The sequence below is a fragment of the Bos indicus x Bos taurus genome, chromosome 25 (assembly GCF_003369695.1).
Source record: "Bos indicus x Bos taurus breed Angus x Brahman F1 hybrid chromosome 25, Bos_hybrid_MaternalHap_v2.0, whole genome shotgun sequence".
NCBI lineage: Eukaryota > Metazoa > Chordata > Mammalia > Artiodactyla > Bovidae > Bos > Bos indicus x Bos taurus.
The window spans coordinates 42,265,486-42,287,132 of NC_040100.1; the positions used below are offsets into that span (position 1 = coordinate 42,265,486).

Sequence of the window (21,647 nt, forward strand, 5' to 3'; positions counted from 1 at the left end):
CCACATTCCTTAGGATTATATAACAATAATGTATCCTGCCTAAGGACAGTCTTTGGATTCAACCTTCTGTTATCTTAAAATGTAAATTATGGGAGTAGGTCTGATGAGGTCTTTACAACCTCCAGACATTCTTTGGATTATATAACCTCATTGTTAACACTAGCAAGCGGGTACTCTTTCTGCCCTCTTCTGATGCCTATGTCAGAAGCTTTCTCTATCTCCTTTATACTTTAATAAACCTTTATTACACAAAAGCTCTGAGCGATCAAGCCTCGTCTCTGGCCCTGGATTGAATTCTTCTCCTCCGGGGGCCAAGAATCCCGGTGTATTCGCGTGATTCAACAACAACCTTTCATCTTGGGGGCTCGTCCAGGATCCTTCAGGACAAGGTAAGGATGCTTGGAGCTTTAGTTCTTTGTTCTCTTAGCGAACACGTTTTCTGCTGTGCTTTACTAACTCTACCGTGTGCTTGTGTGAATGAATGGCATGCCCTGCGTGAAGCAAGTAAGGAGCCCTGCTCTGCAGTTCCACGGTGATCTCATAGGGCTTATGGCAGAAACCTGTCGGGGTGTTATACCGACCTGCCAATGCCAAGAGGCACCCAATGTCTCCTTTGGGAACCGACCAGAAATGGGCAAAGCGTGTGGACCGAACTCTCCTTTCTCGGTCAAACTTTTCGGTCTCTTTGACCATTTCATAACTCCTTGGGAATTAGAAGTACTAACCTAATCTATTGGGTCATAGACTTTCAAGGGACTTGTGATCTATACTGTTACTGTGTACTGTGGCTTAGGTCCCAAACTTGGATTGGTAGCCAATAAAGCGCCTAGCCTCGCTAGGAATCGAAAGTTCGGAAGCTAGATGGAGCTCTAGCTCCCAGAACATCTCTGAGGTTAAAGGTTACTCAGATTGGTACTGCGATGGGTTTTTTTTCTTTGGTAACGCCGGCTCTTAGTGGATCAGAGGAGGCTATTATACTGGTGTGGTGATGCTTGGAAAGAACATCTCAGTTTTATGTTCGCGTCGGTCTTATTGTAGTCAGGAAATACTCAGCGTTGTGCACAGGCACTCAGGTGACGAATGTTTCCCCTAGTAGTCTTAGCTTGGGAGGCATTCCGGAAGGTTACTCTGATTTACCCTGGGTGACATCAGAGGCAAGCAAGGTTAAAGGTGAAGAGCTGGACGTCAAGTAGGGATGCTATCAAGTCTACCCCTGGTACATCCCCACCCCATCTCGGTGGTAGAACCGGGAGGGACGAGTACTGCGCCTGCGTCAGTAAGGGACAGACTAAGTCCGACCAGGAAGAAAAAGCTTTTGGTGTAACGTCTGTCTACACCCCCATCTAGAGCAGGGAGGGACGCCTCCAGTAGAAAAATGGCCTTGGTCGCTTTTTTTCTCTCTTACAGATGGGAGCTAACAATTCCAGCCTCACTCCTTTGAACTGTATCCTGAAAAACTGGGATAGATTTGATCCCCAGGGCTTAAAGAAGACACACCTGGTCTTCCTATGTGATACTGCATGGCCGCGGTATCCATTGGAGGACGGCGAATGGTGGCCAGTTGGAGGGTCTCTTAAGTATAATACTGTTCTACAATTAGACCGGTTCTGTAAGGAACAAGGGAAATGGGTAGAAGTAGCATATGTGTTGCCCTTTTTCTGTCTGCGAAATATGCCAGACTTATGTCCTAAGGATATAGATTTGGGCGTGAAACCTTCAGCTCCCTCCTGTCCTCTTACTTTGCCCCCATACCTGGGACTCCAAACTGGGATTCAAACTGCCCACGTGGAGGTCCAAACAACTCCTGTCTCAGTACGACCTCAGACTACTCTGGTTTCAGTAGAAACTCAGACCATCGAAGTAAGAGATGAGATGGAGGACAGGAGACAAAGAAAAGAGGAAAAACAGGTTTCTCCAATCTATCTCTGGGATCATATGAGCAGAGCAGCCAGAGAGACTGAGGAACAGCCACACAAGCTGTTGCGTCTTTATGAAACACCCACCAGGAGATATAATCAGTCTGTGAGAGTTAATAAGCCTTTCTCTTATCAAGAAATACAAAGAATCAAGGAGGATCTGGGAGACTATTTAGAGGACCCAGAAAAATATATTAGAGCCTTTAAAGGTGTTACTCTGCTTTATGACCTCACTTGGAAGGATGTGATGTATATCTTGGGACAAACGCTGACTCCCGAGTCAAAGACTCGAGTTTTGGGAAAAGCGGTTGCTTATGGAGATGAATGGCTTGGTAATGCATCAGTAGGGAAGAGGGAGAACGAAATAGCAGCCCTCCCCACTGGGAATCAGGCGGTCCCAACTATAGAACCAGACTGGGACCACAACACAGCTAAAGGAAGATGGGATCAGAGTCATTTTGTTAGATGTATTCTTGAAAGACTTAGGCAGGCACGTTCTAAGCCTTTAAACTATGGCAAATTGGCAGACATAGAACAGGAGGAGAAGGAAGCTCCTGGTAAATTCCTAGATAGACTGAGAGAAGGCCTTCGCAGATTCACTGAGATTGATCCCGAAAGTGAAGAGGGAAAAGTGATCTTAAAGGATAGATTTCTCACTCAGTCGGCTCCAGATATCGGCAGTAAGCTATTAAAACAGGCGTATGGACCAAATCAGTCTTTAGATACTCTGTTACAACTGGCTCAGATACTCTATTATGGTAGGGAATATGAGGAAAAGAAAGAAAGGCAAAAAAAGACAAAGGAAAAGGCGGAAGCCTTCGCCAGGGCTATGAAAAATGTTCTTAAACAGCCTGAGAAAAATGCCCAGAGGGACCCAGGTGAAAAGGGATGGGCTTGCTATTACTGTGGAAAGGAGGGGCACCTCAAGCGGGATTGCCCTCAGTCATCTAAGCCGCCCGCCCCCCCCCCCCCCCCCCCCCCCCCCCCCCCCCGGCTCCATGTCCGGTCTGCAAAGGACCACACTGGAAGAGACTGCTCCCAGAGGCGTAGGTCTCCGGGGTTGGACTCTCAAGACAATCAGGACTGAAGGTGCCCGGGGGTCCCCACACAAGCTCCTGTCCTAATTACACCTGAGGAACCCCGGGTATTAATAATTGTGGGGGGCCAATCCGTCGATTTCCTTTTAGATACTGGGGCAACTTATCCTGTGCTTACTGAAGCCCCTGGCCCACTTTCTTCCTGATCCGCTTCCGTAATGGGACTGTCTGGATGAGCCAAAAGGTATTATTTCAGTTATTCTTTATCTTGCAACTGGGATTCTGTGCTGTTTTCACACGAGTTTCTGATCGTGCCAGAATCTCCCTCACCCCTTTTGGGAAGGGATATACTGAGCAAGGTCCATGCCTCTGTTTTCGTGAATATGGAGCCCTTCCTTTCTCTCCCTTTAGTTGAACAAAATGTAAATCCTAGAGTATGGGCTGATGGAAGATCTGTGGGTCGAGCACAAAATGCTATTCCTGTAGTTGTTAAGCTCAAAGACCCACACGTATTTCCACATAAGAAGCAGTATCCACTGAAACCTGAAGTTAAGGAAGGGTTAAAACCCATCATCAAAAATTTAAAGGAGCAGGGACTATTAATTCCCTGTAACAGTCCTTGCAATACTCCTATTTGGGGTATAAAGAAATCAAATGGTAAATGGAGACTAGTTCAAGATTTACGAATAATAAATGAGGCTGTAGTTCCTTTACACCCCGTGGTGCCTAATCCTTATACTCTATTGTCTGAAATTCCTGAATGGGCCAAATATTTCTCAGTAATTGATTTAAAGGATGCCTTCTATTCAGTGCTTTTGGCGGAAGAAAGTCAATTTCTATTTGCCTTTGAAGACCCTACGCAGCCAGCTTCTCAGTTAACCTGGACAGTTTTGCCCCAGGGATTTCGTGACATTCCTCACTTATTCGGACAAAGTTTGTCACGGGATCTACAAAACTTTAATAGCTCTGAAGCAGTGGTGTTACAATATGTAGATGATATTTTGCTCTGTGCTGAGACAGAGGAAGCTTGTTCGCGAGCCTCAGAAGATTTCTTAAACTTTCTGGCAGGCTGTGGTTACAAGGCATCAAGAGAAAAGGCTCAGCTTTGTCAACAATCGGTTAGATATCTGGGCCTAATCATATCAGAAGGGTCTAGGGCCATAGGCCCTGAGAGAATTAAACCTATACCAAATCACCCCCTGCCTATGACTTTGACAATTGAGAGGATTTTTGGGAATCACAGGTTACTGTCACATTTGGATTCCGGGTTAAGGGGAACTTGCCCGGCCCTTACATAAACTTATAGGTGAAACTCAGCAGGCCCAAACCGACAAACTGGTTTGGTCTCCAGAAACTCAAAAGGCTTTTAAGGTTCTTCAGACTGCTTTCCTGCAAGCTCCAGCTCTGAGCTTGCCCACAGGGTCAGAATTTAATTTGTTTGTCACTGAAAGAAAAGGTGTGGCATTGGGAGTTTTGACACAACCCCGAGGGCCTCACCAGCAACCTATTGCTTATCTAAGCAGAGAATTAGATGTAGTTTCACGTGGGTGGCCCCACTGCCTAAGAGTAATTGGGGCAGTGGCTTTATTAGCACCTGAAGCTTTAAAAATAATTAATGGACGAAACCTTACTGTACTGACTTCTCATGATGTGAGTGGAATCTTAAATTCTAAGGTTAATATTTGGATGACAGACAGTAGGCTTCTTAAGTATCAGTCATTGTTGTTAGAAGGACCAGTAACTAAGCTTAAAGTTTGTGGAAATTTAAATCCTGCCGCTTTCCTTCCTGAGAAGGAAAATGAAACACCTGATCACGATTGTTTTCAATTCCTAACTTTGAACTATGCAGCTCGGGAGGATCTAAAGGATACCCCATTAGACAATCCTGACATGGAAATATTTACAGATGGCAGTTCTTTTGTTCGGGATGGAAGGCGTAAAGCAGGTTACACCGTGGTGACTGCTGAACAGGTTTTGGAAGCAAAATCTCTCCCCCAGGGAACCAGTGCTCAGTTAGCAGAGCTTTTGGCTCTGACCCGAGCTCTAGAGTTAAGCAAAGGGCAGCGGATGGGCCTGATAATCTATGTGAGTCTACTTCTGCTGACTCCAAAAATCCTGAGTCTGCCCTTGGATCCTCAAGACAATGTCTTCCTGTCCTGGGCTCACTCCTATGCTACATTCCACAATCGGTCTAACTGCTGGGTCTGCGGAGCGCTCCCCTCTTCGTCAGTGGAAGGCTTCCCGTGGTGGACATCCCCACTTCAAGGAAAAGAGTTTCTCCAAGTCTGTGAATACCTTCGACTACAATCACATGGGATGCCTCTTCTTCATCTGATGACATCTACCAACCCTAAAATGGACTGGTGCAACACTTTGTACTTTAACTATGGACATAATGTGACTTTTAATTTCGATTTTAACTTGTTTTAATGACTATGTTGCCTGCATCTGTAATTGTATAACTGGATTTGTTTCTAGCCGCATGAAAGCTTTTAAGTTACAAATGGTTGCTCAAACTCCTGCTACTGCTGTAGCTTCCTCCAACAACTATTTGGGGCCCCTGGATCAGATATCCTCAATATGAGGATTAGGAGAATATGTTGCCTTACCAATTTAGGGACAACGCCCCTTGTCAGCTCGGAAGCAGTTATGTAACGAGAACGACGCCCCTTTTCCGTAGGCAACATAATTCTCCTAAAAGAAAAGGGGGGAATGAGAGAGTCAGTTCCTAGGCAGATTGATAGGGAGTCTAGGAGTCCCCAAGGAGAGAGGGGTCTGGAATTCTCAAGGAGGAAGAAAGGACGAACTTTTTTTCTTTCTCCACATTCCTTAGGATTATATAACAATAATGTATCCTGCCTAAGGACAGTCTTTGGATTCAACCTTCTGTTATCTTAAAATGTAAATTATGGGAGTAGGTCTGATGAGGTCTTTACAACCTCCAGACATTCTTTGGATTATATAACCTCATTGTTAACACTAGCAAGCGGGTACTCTTTCTGCCCCCTTCTGATGCCTATGTCAGAAGCTTTCTCTATCTCCTTTATACTTTAATAAACCTTTATTACACAAAAGCTCTGAGCGATCAAGCCTCGTCTCTGGCCCTGGATTGAATTCTTCTCCTCCGGGGGCCAAGAATCCCGGTGTATTCGCGTGATTCAACAACAACCTTTCAAAAGGAGAAGAAAGAAAATGGTCTTTGTTCAGATGCTATGATTATATTCTGAGAAAATTCAAAATTTTTTTTAGATATTCTTTAACAGGTTTGGGCTTCTCTGGTGGCTCAGAGAGTAAAGAATCTGCCTGCAATGCAGGAGGCACAGGTTCAGTCCCTAGGTTGGGAAGATCCCCTGGGGAAGGCAATGGCTACCCACTTCAGTATTCTTGCCTGGAGAATCCCATGGACAGAGGAGCATGGCAGGCTAGAGTCCATGGGGTCACAAAGAGTTGGACACGATTGAGTGACTAATTTTTCTTTTTTAAAACAGGTTAGAAATGTTTTCTTCTATTCCTGATTTCCTAATACCATTGTGAAATAGAATTAATATTTTATGACAAGACAAGAAAAATTTAAACATGAAAAATTCTTGTCTGCCCTTTGGCCCCCTCTTCCCACATACTGTGCATTGTGTATCTGTGTTATACATGGACCAGCCTTCCCCTTCATGGAATACCAGTTCAACCATAAAGAGCAGCATTCTCCCAGCACCAACAAGATAACTCCTTAAAAGATAACATTCTTTCTTGATCTTGTATAGGGCCACATGACCTGCCATGATGACACTTAGATCTGGTTACCATGTAAATTGTCAATAATATGTCATTGATGAACATCCCTCTGTCTCAAAAAATTTATATAACTCTTCCTTGACTTCTAACAGTTCTCAGAGTTTTCTGAGATGCTCTTCCTGGGCTATAATCCTCAAATTGACTTGAATAAAGTTTTTCATTTCTTTCTCAGGTCAATTGATTTATTCTTTGTCAGCATCATCAATGTGTAGTGAATTTTATTAACTGGCTTTTTTTTTCTGCATCCCTTAAGGTGATTATGTGGTTTTTCTTCTTTAATCTTTTAAAGCAATAAATGCCATTAACTTTCTAAAGATGACTGATCCTTGTATTCCTAGATTAAACCAATTTTTTCATGGTCTATTACCCTTATACATGCTGCTAGATTTCACTTGCTGATACTGTGTAGAATGTTTGCCTCTATGTTAATGAATGAGGTTGGATTATACCACATTTCATTTTCCTATTCTTGTCTAGTTTTGTTATTAAGACTCTATTGGCCTCACAGAAAGAACTGGGCAGTGACCTTTTTATATTTTGTGGGGAGGTTTGTGGATTGGAATGATCTGTTCCTTTAAAAACTTGGGTTGAATGTGGCTTATCTGCCTGACTACAGGATGCAGCAGTGGGCCTGCCGGGAAGCTGAGAGGCTTGTGAAATACCCAGAGGCCAATGGCCTCCCCATCATGGAATCCAACTGCTTCTATGATCCCAGCAAGATCCAGCTGCCAGAGGATGAAGACTTGTTGCTGGAAGGGGCTTAAGAAGCACCAGCTTCCCTATGCTGCCTACTGTTCTGACCTCTTCTTCAGTTCAGTTCAGTTCTGTCGCTCAGTCGTGTCCGACTCTTTGCAACCCCATGAATCGCAGCACGCCAGGCCTCCCTGTCCATCACCAACTCCCGGAGTTCACTCAAACTCATGTCCCTCGAGTCGGTGATGGCATCTAGCCATCTCATCCTCTGTCGTCCCCTTTTCCTCCTGCCCCCAATCCCTCCCAGCATCAGAGTCTTTTCCAATGAGTCAACTCTTCGCTTGAGGTGGCCAAAGTACTGGAGTTTCAGCTTTAGCATCATTCCTTCCAAAGAACACCCAGGGATGATCTCCTTCAGAATGGACTGGTTGGATCTCCTTGCAGTCCAAGGGACTCTCAGGAGTCTTCTCCAACACCACAGTTGAAAAGCATCAATTCTTCAGCACTCAGCTTTCTTCACAGTCCAACTCTCGCATCCATACATGACCACTGGAAAAACCATGGCCTTGACTAAACGGAACTTTGTTGTCAAAGTAATGTCTCTGCTTTTCAATATGCTATTTATGTTGGTCATAACTTTTCTTCCAAGGAGTAAGCGTCTTTTAATTTCATGGCTGCAGTCACCATCTGCAGTGATTTTGGAGCCCAAAAAGATAAAAGTCTGACACTGTTTCCACTGTTTCCCCATCTATTTCCCATGAAGTGATGGGACCAGAAGCCATGATCTTCGTTTTCTGAATGTTGAGCTTTAAGCCAACTTTTTCACTCTCCTCTTTCATCAAGAGGCTTTTTAGTTCCTCTTCACTTTCTGCCATAAGGGTGGTGTCATCTGCATATCTGAGGTTATTGATATTTCTCCCGGCAATCTTGATTCCAGCTTGTGCTTCTTCCAGCCCATCGTTTTTCATGATGTACTCTGCACAGAAGTTAAATAAGCAGGGTGACCTATTCTTAGAGCACCTAATTAAAAGGACTTGAAAGTGTGAAATAAAAAGTTGAGTTGAAAACCAGTTTTTTCACCAGTATAAACTAGGTAGGCCTGATGCATTCTTTGAGGAAGAATTTTAAACTAAGATTTATTAATATCTTAATGCTGCATAAAATCCCACTAATTAGAGCAGGAAGGGACAGAAAGAAACCGCAGATACTGAGGTGAAGTTCTGGGCAATGTTGAAGAAAAAAAAAAAAAAACAGCAACACAGATACACACAATACGAGAGCAGGGAGTTCAGTCTTACTTGGGATTTACTGAAAACAGTAACCCTGAAGACAATAAGCTCTGAACTTCAGAACTGCTCCAAAGAAGTGTGTGAGGTCAGTGTATATTATATATATGATTTTGTTTTCATTTTTACATGTTCACCTTTTTTTTTTCCTTTTTGCTCACCATTCCTTTATACATCTCAGACTGTCTTTTGAGATAATTTTCTTTCTGAATGGCATCCTTTATACATTCCTTTAGTGCAAATCTAGATTTAGTGCTGTTTTAGCTTTAGTTCCCCAGAAAGCAGAGCTTGACAGCAAAGCTTTGGTACTATTTTATTAAGGGCCTCATTCGCAGGGAATTAGGAATGGGAGGAAAGCAGTGAGGCATGGAAGGAGCAGAGCACAAATGAGCAGGCGTCACTGCCCCGACTCAGTGTCAGGCCTTTGCTCTTTCGTGGTGTTATGCTGGGTACCTTGCTTTCCCAGAGGACTGTTCCTGGGCTCTAGGTAGCCAGTGGGTGCTGGAAGTGTTATGGGAAAAGTCACAAATTTGCCAAATTATACCTCCAGTTGGTCCAAGTTTAAGTTTCATCACACAGAATATAACTCCTCTGTGCTTCTGATTTGCGCATGCATGGTCATGTCAGGCCTCAGTGACAACAAGGGAAGCCTCTTGGTGGGGCAAGAAGTGCAAATTCCGTGATGCGGCTACTGAGAGCAGTGGTGAGATGTCAGTACGGCTTCCCACCGTTGATTCCAAAGCCTTGGATGACTTGGGTATTGGGGACTGCAGTCAGAGGCTTCAAATATGACTACTGAAAAATCCCATCTTTATACACAAAAGCTGGTCCTCACATCAGAAGGTAGCATCTGGGACTTCTCTAGCGGTCCAGTGGTAAAGAATCACCTGCCAGTGAAGTGGACAAGGGTTCAGTACCTGATCTGGGAAAATTCCACATCGTATAGGACAATTAAACCTGTGCACCGCTACTACTGAGCTCGTGCTCCAGAGCTGCAACCTCTGAAGCCCAAACACCCTAGAGCCAGTGCTCTGCAGCAAAAGAAGCCACCACAATGAGAAGCCCACATATCACAATTAGAGAGTGGTCTCTGCTCTCCAAAACTAGAGAAAGCCAGCATACAGCAACCAAGACCCAGTGCAGCTTAAAAAAAAAAAAAAGGCATATTTTCCCCTCCTCTTGAATCTTCATTGGCCTTTTGACTTGCTTTGACCAACAGATAATGGTAGAAGGAGAGTTCTCGGGGTCTGAGCCTTAAGAGGACTGACAGCTTCCACTCCTTCCCTGGGGGCAACCAGCTGCCATAGCAACGTGGGCTAGACTTAAGAATGTTATGATCTCACATACAGAGATAGAAGCAGCATGGAGCACCACAGAGGGGCTGGGCATGTCAGAGCAGCCTTCTTGGATCTTTGCTTAGTTTCACACAAGCAATTTTGTGAACCCAGCCAAACCACCCAGAGCAAGGAGCCCAGGGCCGGCTAATCCCTGCCTAAGCACCGCAGAAAAATGAGAAATAATGAATCACTTTTGCTTTGCACTGTTATGTTTTGAAGTGACTTGCTATACAGAAATAAATACTTGATCTTCTTTACCGTAAAATGGATTTCTTGATATAAGGCAACGCTGTTCAGGATCCCCTGTCAGTCAATCAGGCCTCCTGCAGGCCTTCGGGTGTGGGGACACTGCAGTCAGGACAAGCGTGGACAAGACGTTCCAATACACATCTGGAGACACGGACCGTTCTAGTGGTAGGAGTTACAGTTCCCTATTGTCTGCCGTACGCATGTGTCAGAGGTTCACTGTCAGTCTTGGAAGTGGCCAGGCTACTGAACTCAGAGAGGGACTACCAGCAAGTAGTAGTCACAGAACCTAACTAATTCCACGCTCAATTTAACTTTCACAAAAGTCATTTGTCAGGCACCATTTTCACAGGTGTAAAAAAATAGTCTGAAAGTGGCTAAATGATATTTACAGGTTCACGACTAGCAAGAAAACACGGGATTTATTTTCCTGTTTGGGACTGTCTAAATTTATTTCCCTTTATTGCATTTTCGTCTAGGTGGAGCTTGGAAGTTCTAGGCTCCAGAGTAAAATCAAGGAGGGAATTAGCCCCACCCCCTGAGCAGTTTGCTTGCGTAATTTGCGCCACGGAACGTCAGGCCCGCCTTCAGACCACATTTCCCAGCAGGCCATGGGCCGGCGCCGACGCACTTCCTCCCGGCGTTCCCCGCGTCGAGAAGGAGCCGAGTGGGCTCGAGACCGACAGGAGCAGCTTTCGTCGCCGCCACCGCCGCTGCCGCCGCCGCCGCCGCTGCCGCCACTTGAGAGAAGCCGTCGCGGCCACTCCTGCCGCTCCCGCCGGCCACCATGTCCGCCCAGGCGCAGATGCGGGCCCTGCTGGACCAGCTCATGGGCACGGCCCGGGACGGTGAGTCGGGGCGGCCGGCCAGACGAGGGCTGGGGCGGGAGCGAAGCGAGGCCGCCGGGCGGCCTGAGGCGGGGGCCGCGACCGTCTGCGCCTGCGCGGGCGCCCTCCCCTCCCCCGCGCTCCGACCGCGGGCGCCGGGCCTTTGTCTGAGCCTTCCCTGCCGGCGTGGGTTCCCGGCGGGCTCCTCCCTCGGAGCCTGTGCTGTCGGTGGGGCGCCAGCCCCCTCCCGGTTGACCTTGCTGCGATTTCTCCGCCCTCCGGCGGCCCTCGCCTCTCCCCGAACCAGGAGTCGGCGAAGGGCTGCAGCCAGCGTGGGCTCAGGTCGCTGGCAGCGGGCTGGCGGAGCTCCTCCACCCGAGGGAGCCGGATGGGCCTGGAAACCCTGCCGTTGTTGTTCTGTACCATTGTAAGGGGAGCCGTAAATTGAGCTTTTCTAACGTGGGTTCCTGCCGCGTGCTTTTCCAGCCCCCCCCTTTCCCCAGCCACACTGGAGAGCTGTTTAGCCTGCGCTTGGCAGTCGTTAGGTAGGTTGTGCTGTAGGGAGGAACGCAATATCATGATGGTTGTCTCAGGAGAAAGCGGTTGCATCTTTGCAAACTATGTACCTGCTGTGGTTTGTGTTTTCTTTTCTACCGAAGTAATGAAGTTGTAAGTTCACACTGGCACATTCGCAGGGCTGTGCAGATTCATTGCACTTTATTTCATAGGTGAATAAGTGCTTTTTAGCTTTCTTTGTATATTGAGTTGCTTTTGAATTGCTTCCCATATTTTTATTTCATACAAACTGAACAATTGTGGCCCCTCTATTTTATTTATAAAGGTTCAGTGTATCTTTGCCTGCCTACATCAATCTGCAAGGGAGTTGCAGAAAAGCCTCATGTTCATCGAGCCGTGAGTCACAACCAATTTTTAAGCTGTTATAACAAAAAAGTGTTTGCTTTTTTTCACAAGTAACTTTAAAAGTGTAGTTTAGAAAGAAAACATTTTCAATAAAAAGACACTACATTAATCCTGGATGCTTGCAAATCCTGAAATATATTCCTCCTTTAGTTTTACACAGCTCTGTGTCATATACACAGATTAGCTTTAAAATCTGTCACATTCCACTTTGCCTTTACTTTTATGTATCATTCCCCTGACTTCCTTACTGCAGGTTGGGCAAGAAAACTTTTCCTTTAAAACTTTTCAACAGCGGGCATAAAATTCTGCAGCTGAGGTCTTGAAGAATGCAGATGGGTACAGTATGTGTTGGAGCTCACAGTGTGTATTGACTAACCTAGTTCCTTTTTTGCTTTTTTCCCCTTGGTATTGTCTTGTTAAAAGTGACTCCCAGGTGCCAACTCTTTTTTTTTAAGGGTGGGGGTTAAAGGGGGATAGGTAGACTAAGTCTAGGTTATTTATCAGTCAGTAATAGAAAGGGAAAGCTTTCTTCATGTAATTTTGGGCAAAATATTGCCTATACATTTGTCTATAGCAAAATGATTAGTAAGTAGCTTTTGTTGGAAACTACCAGCTTCTAAGTCATACGTGGTGATTCATGGCCCTCTGATAAGCACGGCTTTTGGTATCTCATGGCCCACATGTATGTGTGGGGCTAATGGCCTTTTGGTGCTCAACATTTTACTTCTGATTCCTTGATCTCTTTGGCACAATGACGGAGTCAGATCTCATTAAGCGTCATTCTTCATGATATATGTAGTATCAAAAATCATCTGTATTTTGTTCCAGTTGTTAAAAAAAAAAAACGTCTAGGTCAGCTTTTCAGAGTATTTGGTAGTCTGCAAATCATCCAGGTGAATTGTACCAGATATGCTTTTGTGCTTAATGTGATAATATTGTCTTATTTAAAACCACACATGAATTTCAGGAGACGAAACCAGACAGAGGGTCAAGTTTACAGATGACCGTGTCTGCAAGAGTCACCTTCTGGACTGCTGCCCCCACGACATTCTGGCTGGGACGGTAGGTGCATCTGGGGGGGATGTCCTAGGATACTCAGACATGGGTGCTCTGCAGGCAGTGGGGGTGTTCAGGTTGAATTGTGTTTTCCTTTGCTAAGCAGAAATTACTTACTGTCCTTCAAATGATAGGTTCTGTTAGTTTGGTGACATTTTATATAATGTTATTTTACTTCTATAAAGTTCTGTTTGTAAGGTTTTCAGGTTTGGGGAGAGTTATTTATACTGAGATATTCACAAGTTAAGTATTACTAGTCTCCCTTGGCTTTAGCAAAAAGAGTACTTCAGGTTAGCTTGTAGCTCTGTAAGATTATGGGTTGGTTTGTTTTCAGGTTAAACACATACTAGTTTTTTGATCAGGGTATGGTTTTCCCAGATTGTAGGTTTTTGAAATATGTGGACTAATATTACTTTGCAGTTTTGTGTTACACCATCCTTTCAAGAAGTCAGTACATGACCTGATAAGTATAGAACTCTACAATTTTAAGTTCGTTTCAGATGAACCAAACAGATAAATGCTAGTTTTGCAGAATGAACATTTATTCAAAGTTAGATAGTATTTAAGAAGACTAAAGAGTGTCAGATTATCTACCATGATTCAGCCACTTAGAGAAATTGAGTCCCATAAACACCATTACCATTTTAAGATGTCACAACCCCTCATGTAATGTAAAAATTGTCTCCTTATTTTAAGGGTCCAGTATGCATGTGCTAGGGAACACTTTTTTTTAGGATTAATTAGTGCTTTTGTTATTACCATTTCGGGGAGGAGTTTCTGGAACACTGACCTAGCTGGTGTATTAAGTATTCTCAGGCTGGACCTTTTGACAGCAAATAGGAAATGGCTGCAAAGCCTCACGCCTCTGTTAGCTGAGGTCTTGCCTGCAGTTGACTGGGTGACTGCTGAGTGCTCTGGATCATGGGGGTGCCATCACTGTAGACTGCTGCCTTCCACTGGTCATAGCAGGCAGCCAGGAGTGTGCTCCTAACCTGGAGTAGGCGGCGGCCTAACCTGCAGTTGTTGGTAGGTCTTAGTGGAAGAAGTCAGAGGAAGTAGAGGGACATGCACCAGAGTGAAACATTTCAGCCGTATTTTTCTGGAATGCTGATGAGGGAGGGCATTTCCTACAAATGTTTAGTGTATTCAGATCAGTCGCTCAGTCTTGTCCAACTCCTTGAGACCCCATGAATCGCAGCATGCCAGGCCTCCCTGTCCATCACCAACTCTTGGAGTTCACTGAGACTCAACGTCCATCGAGGCAGTGATGCCATCCAGCCATCTCATCTTCTGTCGTCCCCTTTTCCTCCTGCCCCCAATCCCTCCCAGCATCAGAGTCTTTTCCAGTGAGTCAACTCTTCGCATGAGGTGGCCAAAGTACTGGAGTTTCAGCTTTAGCATCATTCCTTCCAAAGAAATCCCAGGGCTGATCTCCTTCAGAATGGACTGGTTGGATCTCCTTGCAGTCCAAGGGACTCTCAAGAGTCTTCTCCCAACACCACAGTTCAAAAGCATCAATTCTTTGGCGCTCAGCCTTCTTCACAGTCCAACTCTCACATCCATACATGACCACAGGAAAAACCATAGCCTTGACTAGACGAACCTTTGTTGTCAAAGTAATGTCTCTGCTTTTGAATATGCTATCTAGGTTGGTCATAACTTTTCTTCCAAGGAGTAAGCGTCTTTTAATTTCATGGCTGCAGTCACCATCTGCAGTGATTTTGGAGCCCAGAAAAATAAAGTCTGACACTGTTTCCACTGTTTCCCCATCTATTTCCCATGAAGTGATGGGACCGGATGCCATGATCTTCGTTTTCTGAATGTTGAGCTTTAAGCCAACTTTTTCACTCTCCACTTTCACTTTCATCAAGAGGCTTTTGAGTTCCTCTTCACTTTCTGCCGTAAGGGTGGTGTCATCTGCATATCTGAGGTTATTGATATTTCTCCCGGCAATCTTGATTCCAGCTTGTGTTTCTTCCAGTCCAGCGTTTCTCATGATGTACTCTGCATATAAGTTAAATAAGCAGGGTGACAATATACAGCCTTGACGAACTCCTTTTCCTATTTGGAACCAGTCTGTTGTTCCATGTCCAGTTCTAACTGTTATTTCCTGACCTGCATACAAATTTCTCAAGAGGCAGATCATGTGGTCTGGTATTCCCATCTCTTTCAGAATTTTCCACAGTTTATTGTGATCCACACAGTCAAAGGCTTTGGCATAGTCAGTAAAACAGAAATAGATGTTTTTCTGGAACTCTTTTGCTTTTTCCATGATCCAGCGGATGTTGGCAATTTGATTTCTGGTTCCTCTGCCTTTTCTAAAACCAGCTTAAATATCAGGAAGTTCACGGTTCACATATTGCTGAAACCTGGCTTGGAGAATTTTGAGCATTACTTTACTAGCGTGTGAGATGAGTGCAGTTGTGCGGTAGTTTGAGCATTCTTTGGCATTGCCTTTCTTTGGGACTGGAATGAAAACTGACCTTTTGCAGTCCTGTGGCCACTGCTGAGTTTTCCAATTTACTGACATATTGAGTACAGCACTTTCACAGCATCATCTTTCAGGATTTGAAATAGCTCAACTGGAATTCCATCACCTCCACTAGCTTTGTTCGTAGTGATGCTTTTTAAGGCCCACTTGACTTCACATTCCAGGATGTCTGGCTCTAGGTCACTGATCACACCATCGTGATTATCTGGGTCATGAAGATCTTTTCTGTACAGTTCTTCTGTGTATTCTTGCCATCTCTTCTTAATATCGTCTGCTTCTGTTAGGTCCATACCATTTCTGTCCTTTATCGAGCCCATCTTTGCATGAAATGTTCCCTGGGTATCTCTGATTTTCTTGAAGAGATCTCTAGTCTTTCCCATTCTGTTGTTTTCCTCTATTTCTTTGCATTGATTGCTGAAGAAGGCTTTCTTATGTCTTCTTGCTATTCTTTGGAACTCTGCATTCAGATGTTTATATCTTTCCTTTTCTCCTTTGCTTTTCGCTTCGCTTCTTTTCACAGCTATTTGTAAGGCCTCCCCAGACAGCCATTTTGCTTTTTTGCATTTCTTTTCCATGGGGATGGTCTTGATCCCTGTCTCCTGTACAGTGTCACGAACCTCATTCCGTAGTTCATCAGGCACTCTATCTATCAGATCTAGGCCCTTAAATCTTATTTCTCACTTTCACTGTAGAATCATAAGGGATTTAATTTAGGTCATACCTAAATGGTCTAGTGGTTTTCCCTATTTTCTTCAATTTAAGTCTGAATTTGGCAATAAGGAGTTCATGGTCTGAGCCACAGTCAGCTCCTGGTCTTGTTTTTGCTGACTGTATAGAGCTTCTCCATCTTTGGCTGCAAAGAATATAATCAATCTGATTTCGGTGTTGACAATCTGGTGATGTCCATGTATAGAGTCTTCTCTTGTGTTGTTGGAAGAGGGTGTTTGTTATGACCAATGTGTTTTCTTGGCAAAACTCTATTAGTCTTTGCCCTGCTTCATTCCATATTCCAAGGCCAAATTTGCCTGTTACTCCAGGTGTTTCTTGACTTGCTACTTTTGCATTCCAGTCACCTATAATGAAAAGGACATCTTTTTTGGGTTAGTGTATTAGGTATAGTTTAATCTGCCAAGTATTTACTGGACAAGTACTCTGCCAGGCACTGGGGATGTCGTACAAAAAATGTTGACTCTCATCTGATGGATAAACAGGACAGACAGTAAATAGCGAGTAGGTTCTGGACTGTTTTGGATAGCGCGATATGGAAAGGCCTCTCGGGATACGGGAGCAGAGACCTCAGTGCTGTGAAAACACACATGTGCACCTTTAGGGGAATAGCGCTCCAGGTGGCTGGTGGAGCCAAGGGAAGCAGGAGTGCATCTGGGTTGGTGTGGGTCGTGGGGAGGAGGCAGAGACTGGGGGGCTTTGATGAGAGGCCAGGGACTGAGCAGTGTCACTGCCGTCCCCGTTGGACAGGCAACTCAAACCGAGAAGAGAGCCCAGGAGACCTGTTTTCATGCAAAGGTGCAGTGAATAAGTGTTGGGACTGCTGAGGTCAGTTGAGATGAGGGCTGGAAATTTGGGTGGCGAGTGTAAAGATGGAGCCTCATGGCTGTGGGCTCCTGGGTGGTAGGGGTAGAGTCTGCTGTGCTCCATGGAGGTGGACTGAGTGGTTAGAACCCTCAGCATGCTAAGGGCTTCTCCAGGCCCTCTCCTGTCAGTAGGGGTGAGGCAGCAGAGGAATGGAATGGGAAAAGGGTGTGTTGATAGTAAGACCAGAGGGATAGCTGGAGGGAAGACAGTGTAACTTGTGGAAGAACTTTGGTTTTCTGAAAGTTCTCTAAAGAGCCTTTACTGCTCTTCCCTGTCTGCTGTGTGAGACCTCTGGAGGGTAGAGAGCACAGATATTTGTGCGATTTAAAAAGAAGATAAAAGGTCTGGCATGCTGCATTTGACAGCCACTTAAGTATTTTGGAAGAAGTAAACGAGTGAGGTATTTCAGCTCTGCTGGGTGTTTGGCTGCCAGAGGAGTTGGCTAGTACTTCTGTCTCCTTGGCAGAGTTGCAGAGCGACCTTCAGAGACACATGGAGTCCCAGGCCTGTCTTTCACCTGTTTCTGCAGTGGCCGCTTGAGCGCTCCCATCTGAAGGAAGGTGTTGGTCAATTTTGCTTCATGTGTGGTTCCCTAATATTGAAACTTCCTTGACAGTTGAAGCTTTTAGAATGGAAGTTGATTTGCACTTAAGATGTTTAGTACTTAGTGGTTTTGTTGCTTGCTTCATCTGAAAGTTTTTCTTTGAGCAGTAGAATGTTCGTTAGCATTTAAAGAATTTCTAAGAGCTGTCTCTCGTTTTTCAGCTATAGCACTTAGTTACCTTTGTGTGATTTTTTTGGGCTCTGCAGCATGTGGGATCATAGTTCCTCTAATAGAGATCAAACCCGCACCCCCTGCTTTGAAAGTATGGAGTGTTAACCACTGGACCACTAGGGAAATCCGGAAGCTGTGTATATATATATAAAATATATGTTTTTTTAAATACATTTATTCATTTATTATCTTTGGCTGTGCTGGTTCTTCGTTGCTGCATGGAGTTCTCTCTAGTTGTAGCAAGCGGTCTCCTCATTCATTGTCTTCTCACTGCAGTGGCTTCTCTTTTGGAGCATGGGCTTCAGTGGTTGCAGCTCTCGGGCTCTAGAACAACAGCTCAGTAGTGGTGGCCCATGGGCTTACTTCAGAAGCTGTGTATTTTTTAAGGATTATGTGTGGTATTTAAAATAATGAATGAAGCAGAATATGCCAGCTTTACAATGACAGCAATTCTAGTTGCAGCTTTGGCTTTTAGAACTTGTGTTTCCTTACCTCTGGATTCCCCGTGTAACCAACACACAGAAGCTGCAAGTGACCTCATAGTAAGCATAATGAAGGAGAACAGAGCTTTTGCATTTACCGTTTGGTCAAAATGAATATGAGCTCCACCCTGGGCAGCCGCCTCTTGGCTGTGTCACTGGCGATGCTGTGGGACATTTTGTCATAAGGATGGCTGCATCTTCTGAGATTAGGGCTGAAGAGCTGGATCCTGTCCTAGGATGTTACGGATTTTGTGATCCATGGAGTATTTTGTTAAGCTCGTTTTGAACGCACTTGTAGTTTGAGCTGGAGGATTTCTGGACTCTGTTGCTCTGTTCCCTTGTTAGGTAGTTGTGCTTGTTTGCAGCAGCATGGGTTCCCGAGGCATCTGCTCACCAGGCTGTTGGGGTTTGTTAATTGGCACTTTCTGACTTGTTAACCTGACCCTCAGCATCCGAACGTCCCTGTTGCTGTTGAGATGACCACAGACAGGAGTGGAGGGGGTCCCTATATAGGGTCCTTTACTTAGGACTTAGGTGAGAAATGCACGCTGCTGTCTGATTGTTCTGTCTGTGCTCACAATGTGCAGTAGCACATCAGGCTGGTCTTACTGGTAACCCAAATAATCTGTTTTGGTGAAAGAGCCTTTTGTCTTTCACGTGGGGCGAGTGAGTGGTCCAATCTTCGTCCCAGATGTGTGTCCAGAGTCCTGTGCCAGGTTGGGAGAATGGATTCTGGGCTCTGAGTCAGCCAGTTGTGTTTGATTTCCTTTGATATGCAAAGAGCTACCTAACGTCAGGTGTTAGGTTATGTGGTAGCACCCCAAAACCTGATTTCTGTCTGTTCTTTCCTCTTCTTGTCTCTGTGATTTAGACTTCAGTGGTCAGGATTACAAGAAGGAATGCATGGAAACTTGTTGCTGTCAGGGATACTCTTGTTTCCTGGCCTTCTTGCCACCCCTTCCCCCATGCTGCTCTTTACTGAATAGACGTTTCTACACTCATGAGATAATGATGGTGAAAGCTAAGTAATGAAAAATAGTCTAGTAATCTCTGGTTCCATAGGAGATAGAGATCATTACACTGAAATGCACCTTTTCTGAGTGTCCTGTAATCATGGTAGAAAAAGGAAAATAAGACTTCTTGGCCACATTGTTTCTTAATTTTCTTATCATAGTCAGCATTCAAAAAAGCATTGTTGATTTTGAAGACAGTTACCACCAGGTCATGTGCTTCCTACAAATGGTTAGATGTTTGTATGTAAATTTTTGTTTCTCTTTCACAGCGCATGGACTTAGGAGAATGTACCAAAATCCACGACTTGGCCCTCCGAGCAGATTATGAGATTGCAAGTAAAGAAAGGGACCTCTTTTTTGAGTTGGATGTAAGTTTTATTTGATGTTAATTGTTCCCTACTGTGAAGAGCCAAATACTGCACTAACAAGAATAATGTGTGTAAGTTATGACGCAAAATGATAAAACAGATGTTATTCCACCACTCTCTGGCTGGGAGCTGGGATGTGGCCAGGACTGTTCTGCGTCTGTGTGTCTACCATCCCAACTCTTCTACGTTTTGTACTGTATTGTTTTATTTTGAGTGTTTCTTATATATTTTATGTTTTCTTGGACATTATGTTTATTCTTGCTTTTGAACTTACAAAAATGGATTTGTAGTGTAGGTAATCTTAGTAACTTTATTTTTCCTTCAGTGCTATGTTCCTTCACATACTTTTTTCGGTATGGCTTGGTTTCATTGCTGCATTTCATAGTTCCCTGAACTACCCATTCTATATTCATAGACAGTTGGGTTGATTCTAGTGGGGTTTTTTTTTGTTTGTGTTTTTTATTATGAATAGCGTTATAAATGTTATGGAATATCTTGGTGCACATGTACAACAGTTAACCTAGGGTATATTTTTAAGAGAAGAATTGCTTGCTCGTAGAAGCTGCACATGTTTATTCTTGCAAGGTAGTTCTTTTTCTTCTTCCTCCCTAATTTTTGATGAAATGTATCCGTTTACCCATTTAATAACAGTGAACATACCCTTACCAATGCTTGGTATTATCAGGTCATTAAATATTTAGCAATTTAGTCATTATAAATTAGTATTTCATAACTTTTGTCGTTTTTCCCTCCCAAAAGAGCCTTTTTTAGACCCTTTCCCCTAATTCCTCCATCTCCCCTCCGTGAATTGTTTTGTTGTTGTTGTTGGTTGTCCCCTGCATGAAATTTTGATAACACAGATACCCAGCATATCAGTTTATGTACTGTGATCCTTTACAGGTCACTTATCATTGTACTATCTAAGATTTTCTTCACTCTTTGAGACCAGTTTTCATTCCTGTCCCCATTGGGAATGCATGATTTGGTCACTTTATTTTGTTAATTTATTTTAGGCTATGCTGTCCAGCTTGTGGGATCTTAGATCACCTTCCAGGGACTGAACAAGGACTCCTGCAGTGGAGGCGTGAAGTCCTAACCACTGGACCATAGGGATTGATAGAGCCACTCTGTTTTAGTTTTTTTCTTTTCCTGAATCCTCCATTCCTAGAGTTAGCAGAGGTCAGTGAGGGGTTTGATGCCCTTCAGGTTCCTGGGTGAAGACTGGGGAGACACTGAGCTTGGTGGGAGGAAATCAGAGGAAAGGAATATCAAGGAAAGGCATTTTTTTTTTCTCCCAATAGACATTTTAGAGGATGTATTGTAGCTGGAGTAAATTCTACTTAAATCAGTAATCTTAAAAAGTGGTTAAAATTACCATTTCTTTTTCAAGTGCATCAGTGTTGAATCTTCTTGGGATACCAGGTTTCAGAAGCAGAGGAACAAAGATGTACGGGTTAAATTTTCACTTTGAGTTATGTAACTTTTTGTATCACAAATGTTAGGATTTCTGCTGAATTAGAATGTCTGTGTACTTTTTAAATAGCCTGATGAATTCAGTATGTAAGAACAGAGTAATAGAAGAAATTGAGACTACAAAGACTGAAACATACTGTAATTTAGTATTTTTATGCGCAGAAAGACTAAAACGTGGTAATTTAGTATTTTTATGCGCAGAAAGACTGAAACATATGGTAATTTAGTATTTTTATGTGGGGCATTGTTCAGCCACTGTGGAGAAGATGAGTTTTTTTAATGAACAGTATTAGAAACTGTGGATTACCCAGTTAGTGAAAAACCGGGTTGGATCCCCCAAAAGA

At 44.1% G+C, this 21,647-nt stretch overlaps 1 protein-coding gene across 3 annotated transcripts in view; it reads left to right on the forward strand.

The window, feature by feature from the left end:
- Window positions 1-10,928: 10,928 nt before the first annotated feature.
- Window positions 10,929-21,647, forward strand: part of LUC7L (LUC7 like) — a 32,402-nt gene continuing 21,683 nt past the window's right edge. The window contains exons 1-4 of one of the 3 annotated variants that reach the window (XM_027526914.1): window positions 10,948-11,152; window positions 11,973-12,043; window positions 13,020-13,114; window positions 19,732-19,830. In XM_027526914.1, coding sequence (XP_027382715.1) covers window positions 19,735-19,830 — 96 coding nt within the window. In that variant the 5' untranslated portion in view covers window positions 10,948-11,152; window positions 11,973-12,043; window positions 13,020-13,114; window positions 19,732-19,734. Of the gene's footprint in view, window positions 11,153-11,423; window positions 11,677-11,972; window positions 12,044-13,019; window positions 13,115-19,731; window positions 19,831-21,647 lie in introns of those variants that run through there. The other 2 variants (XM_027526916.1, XM_027526915.1) reach the window with 2 other exon arrangements.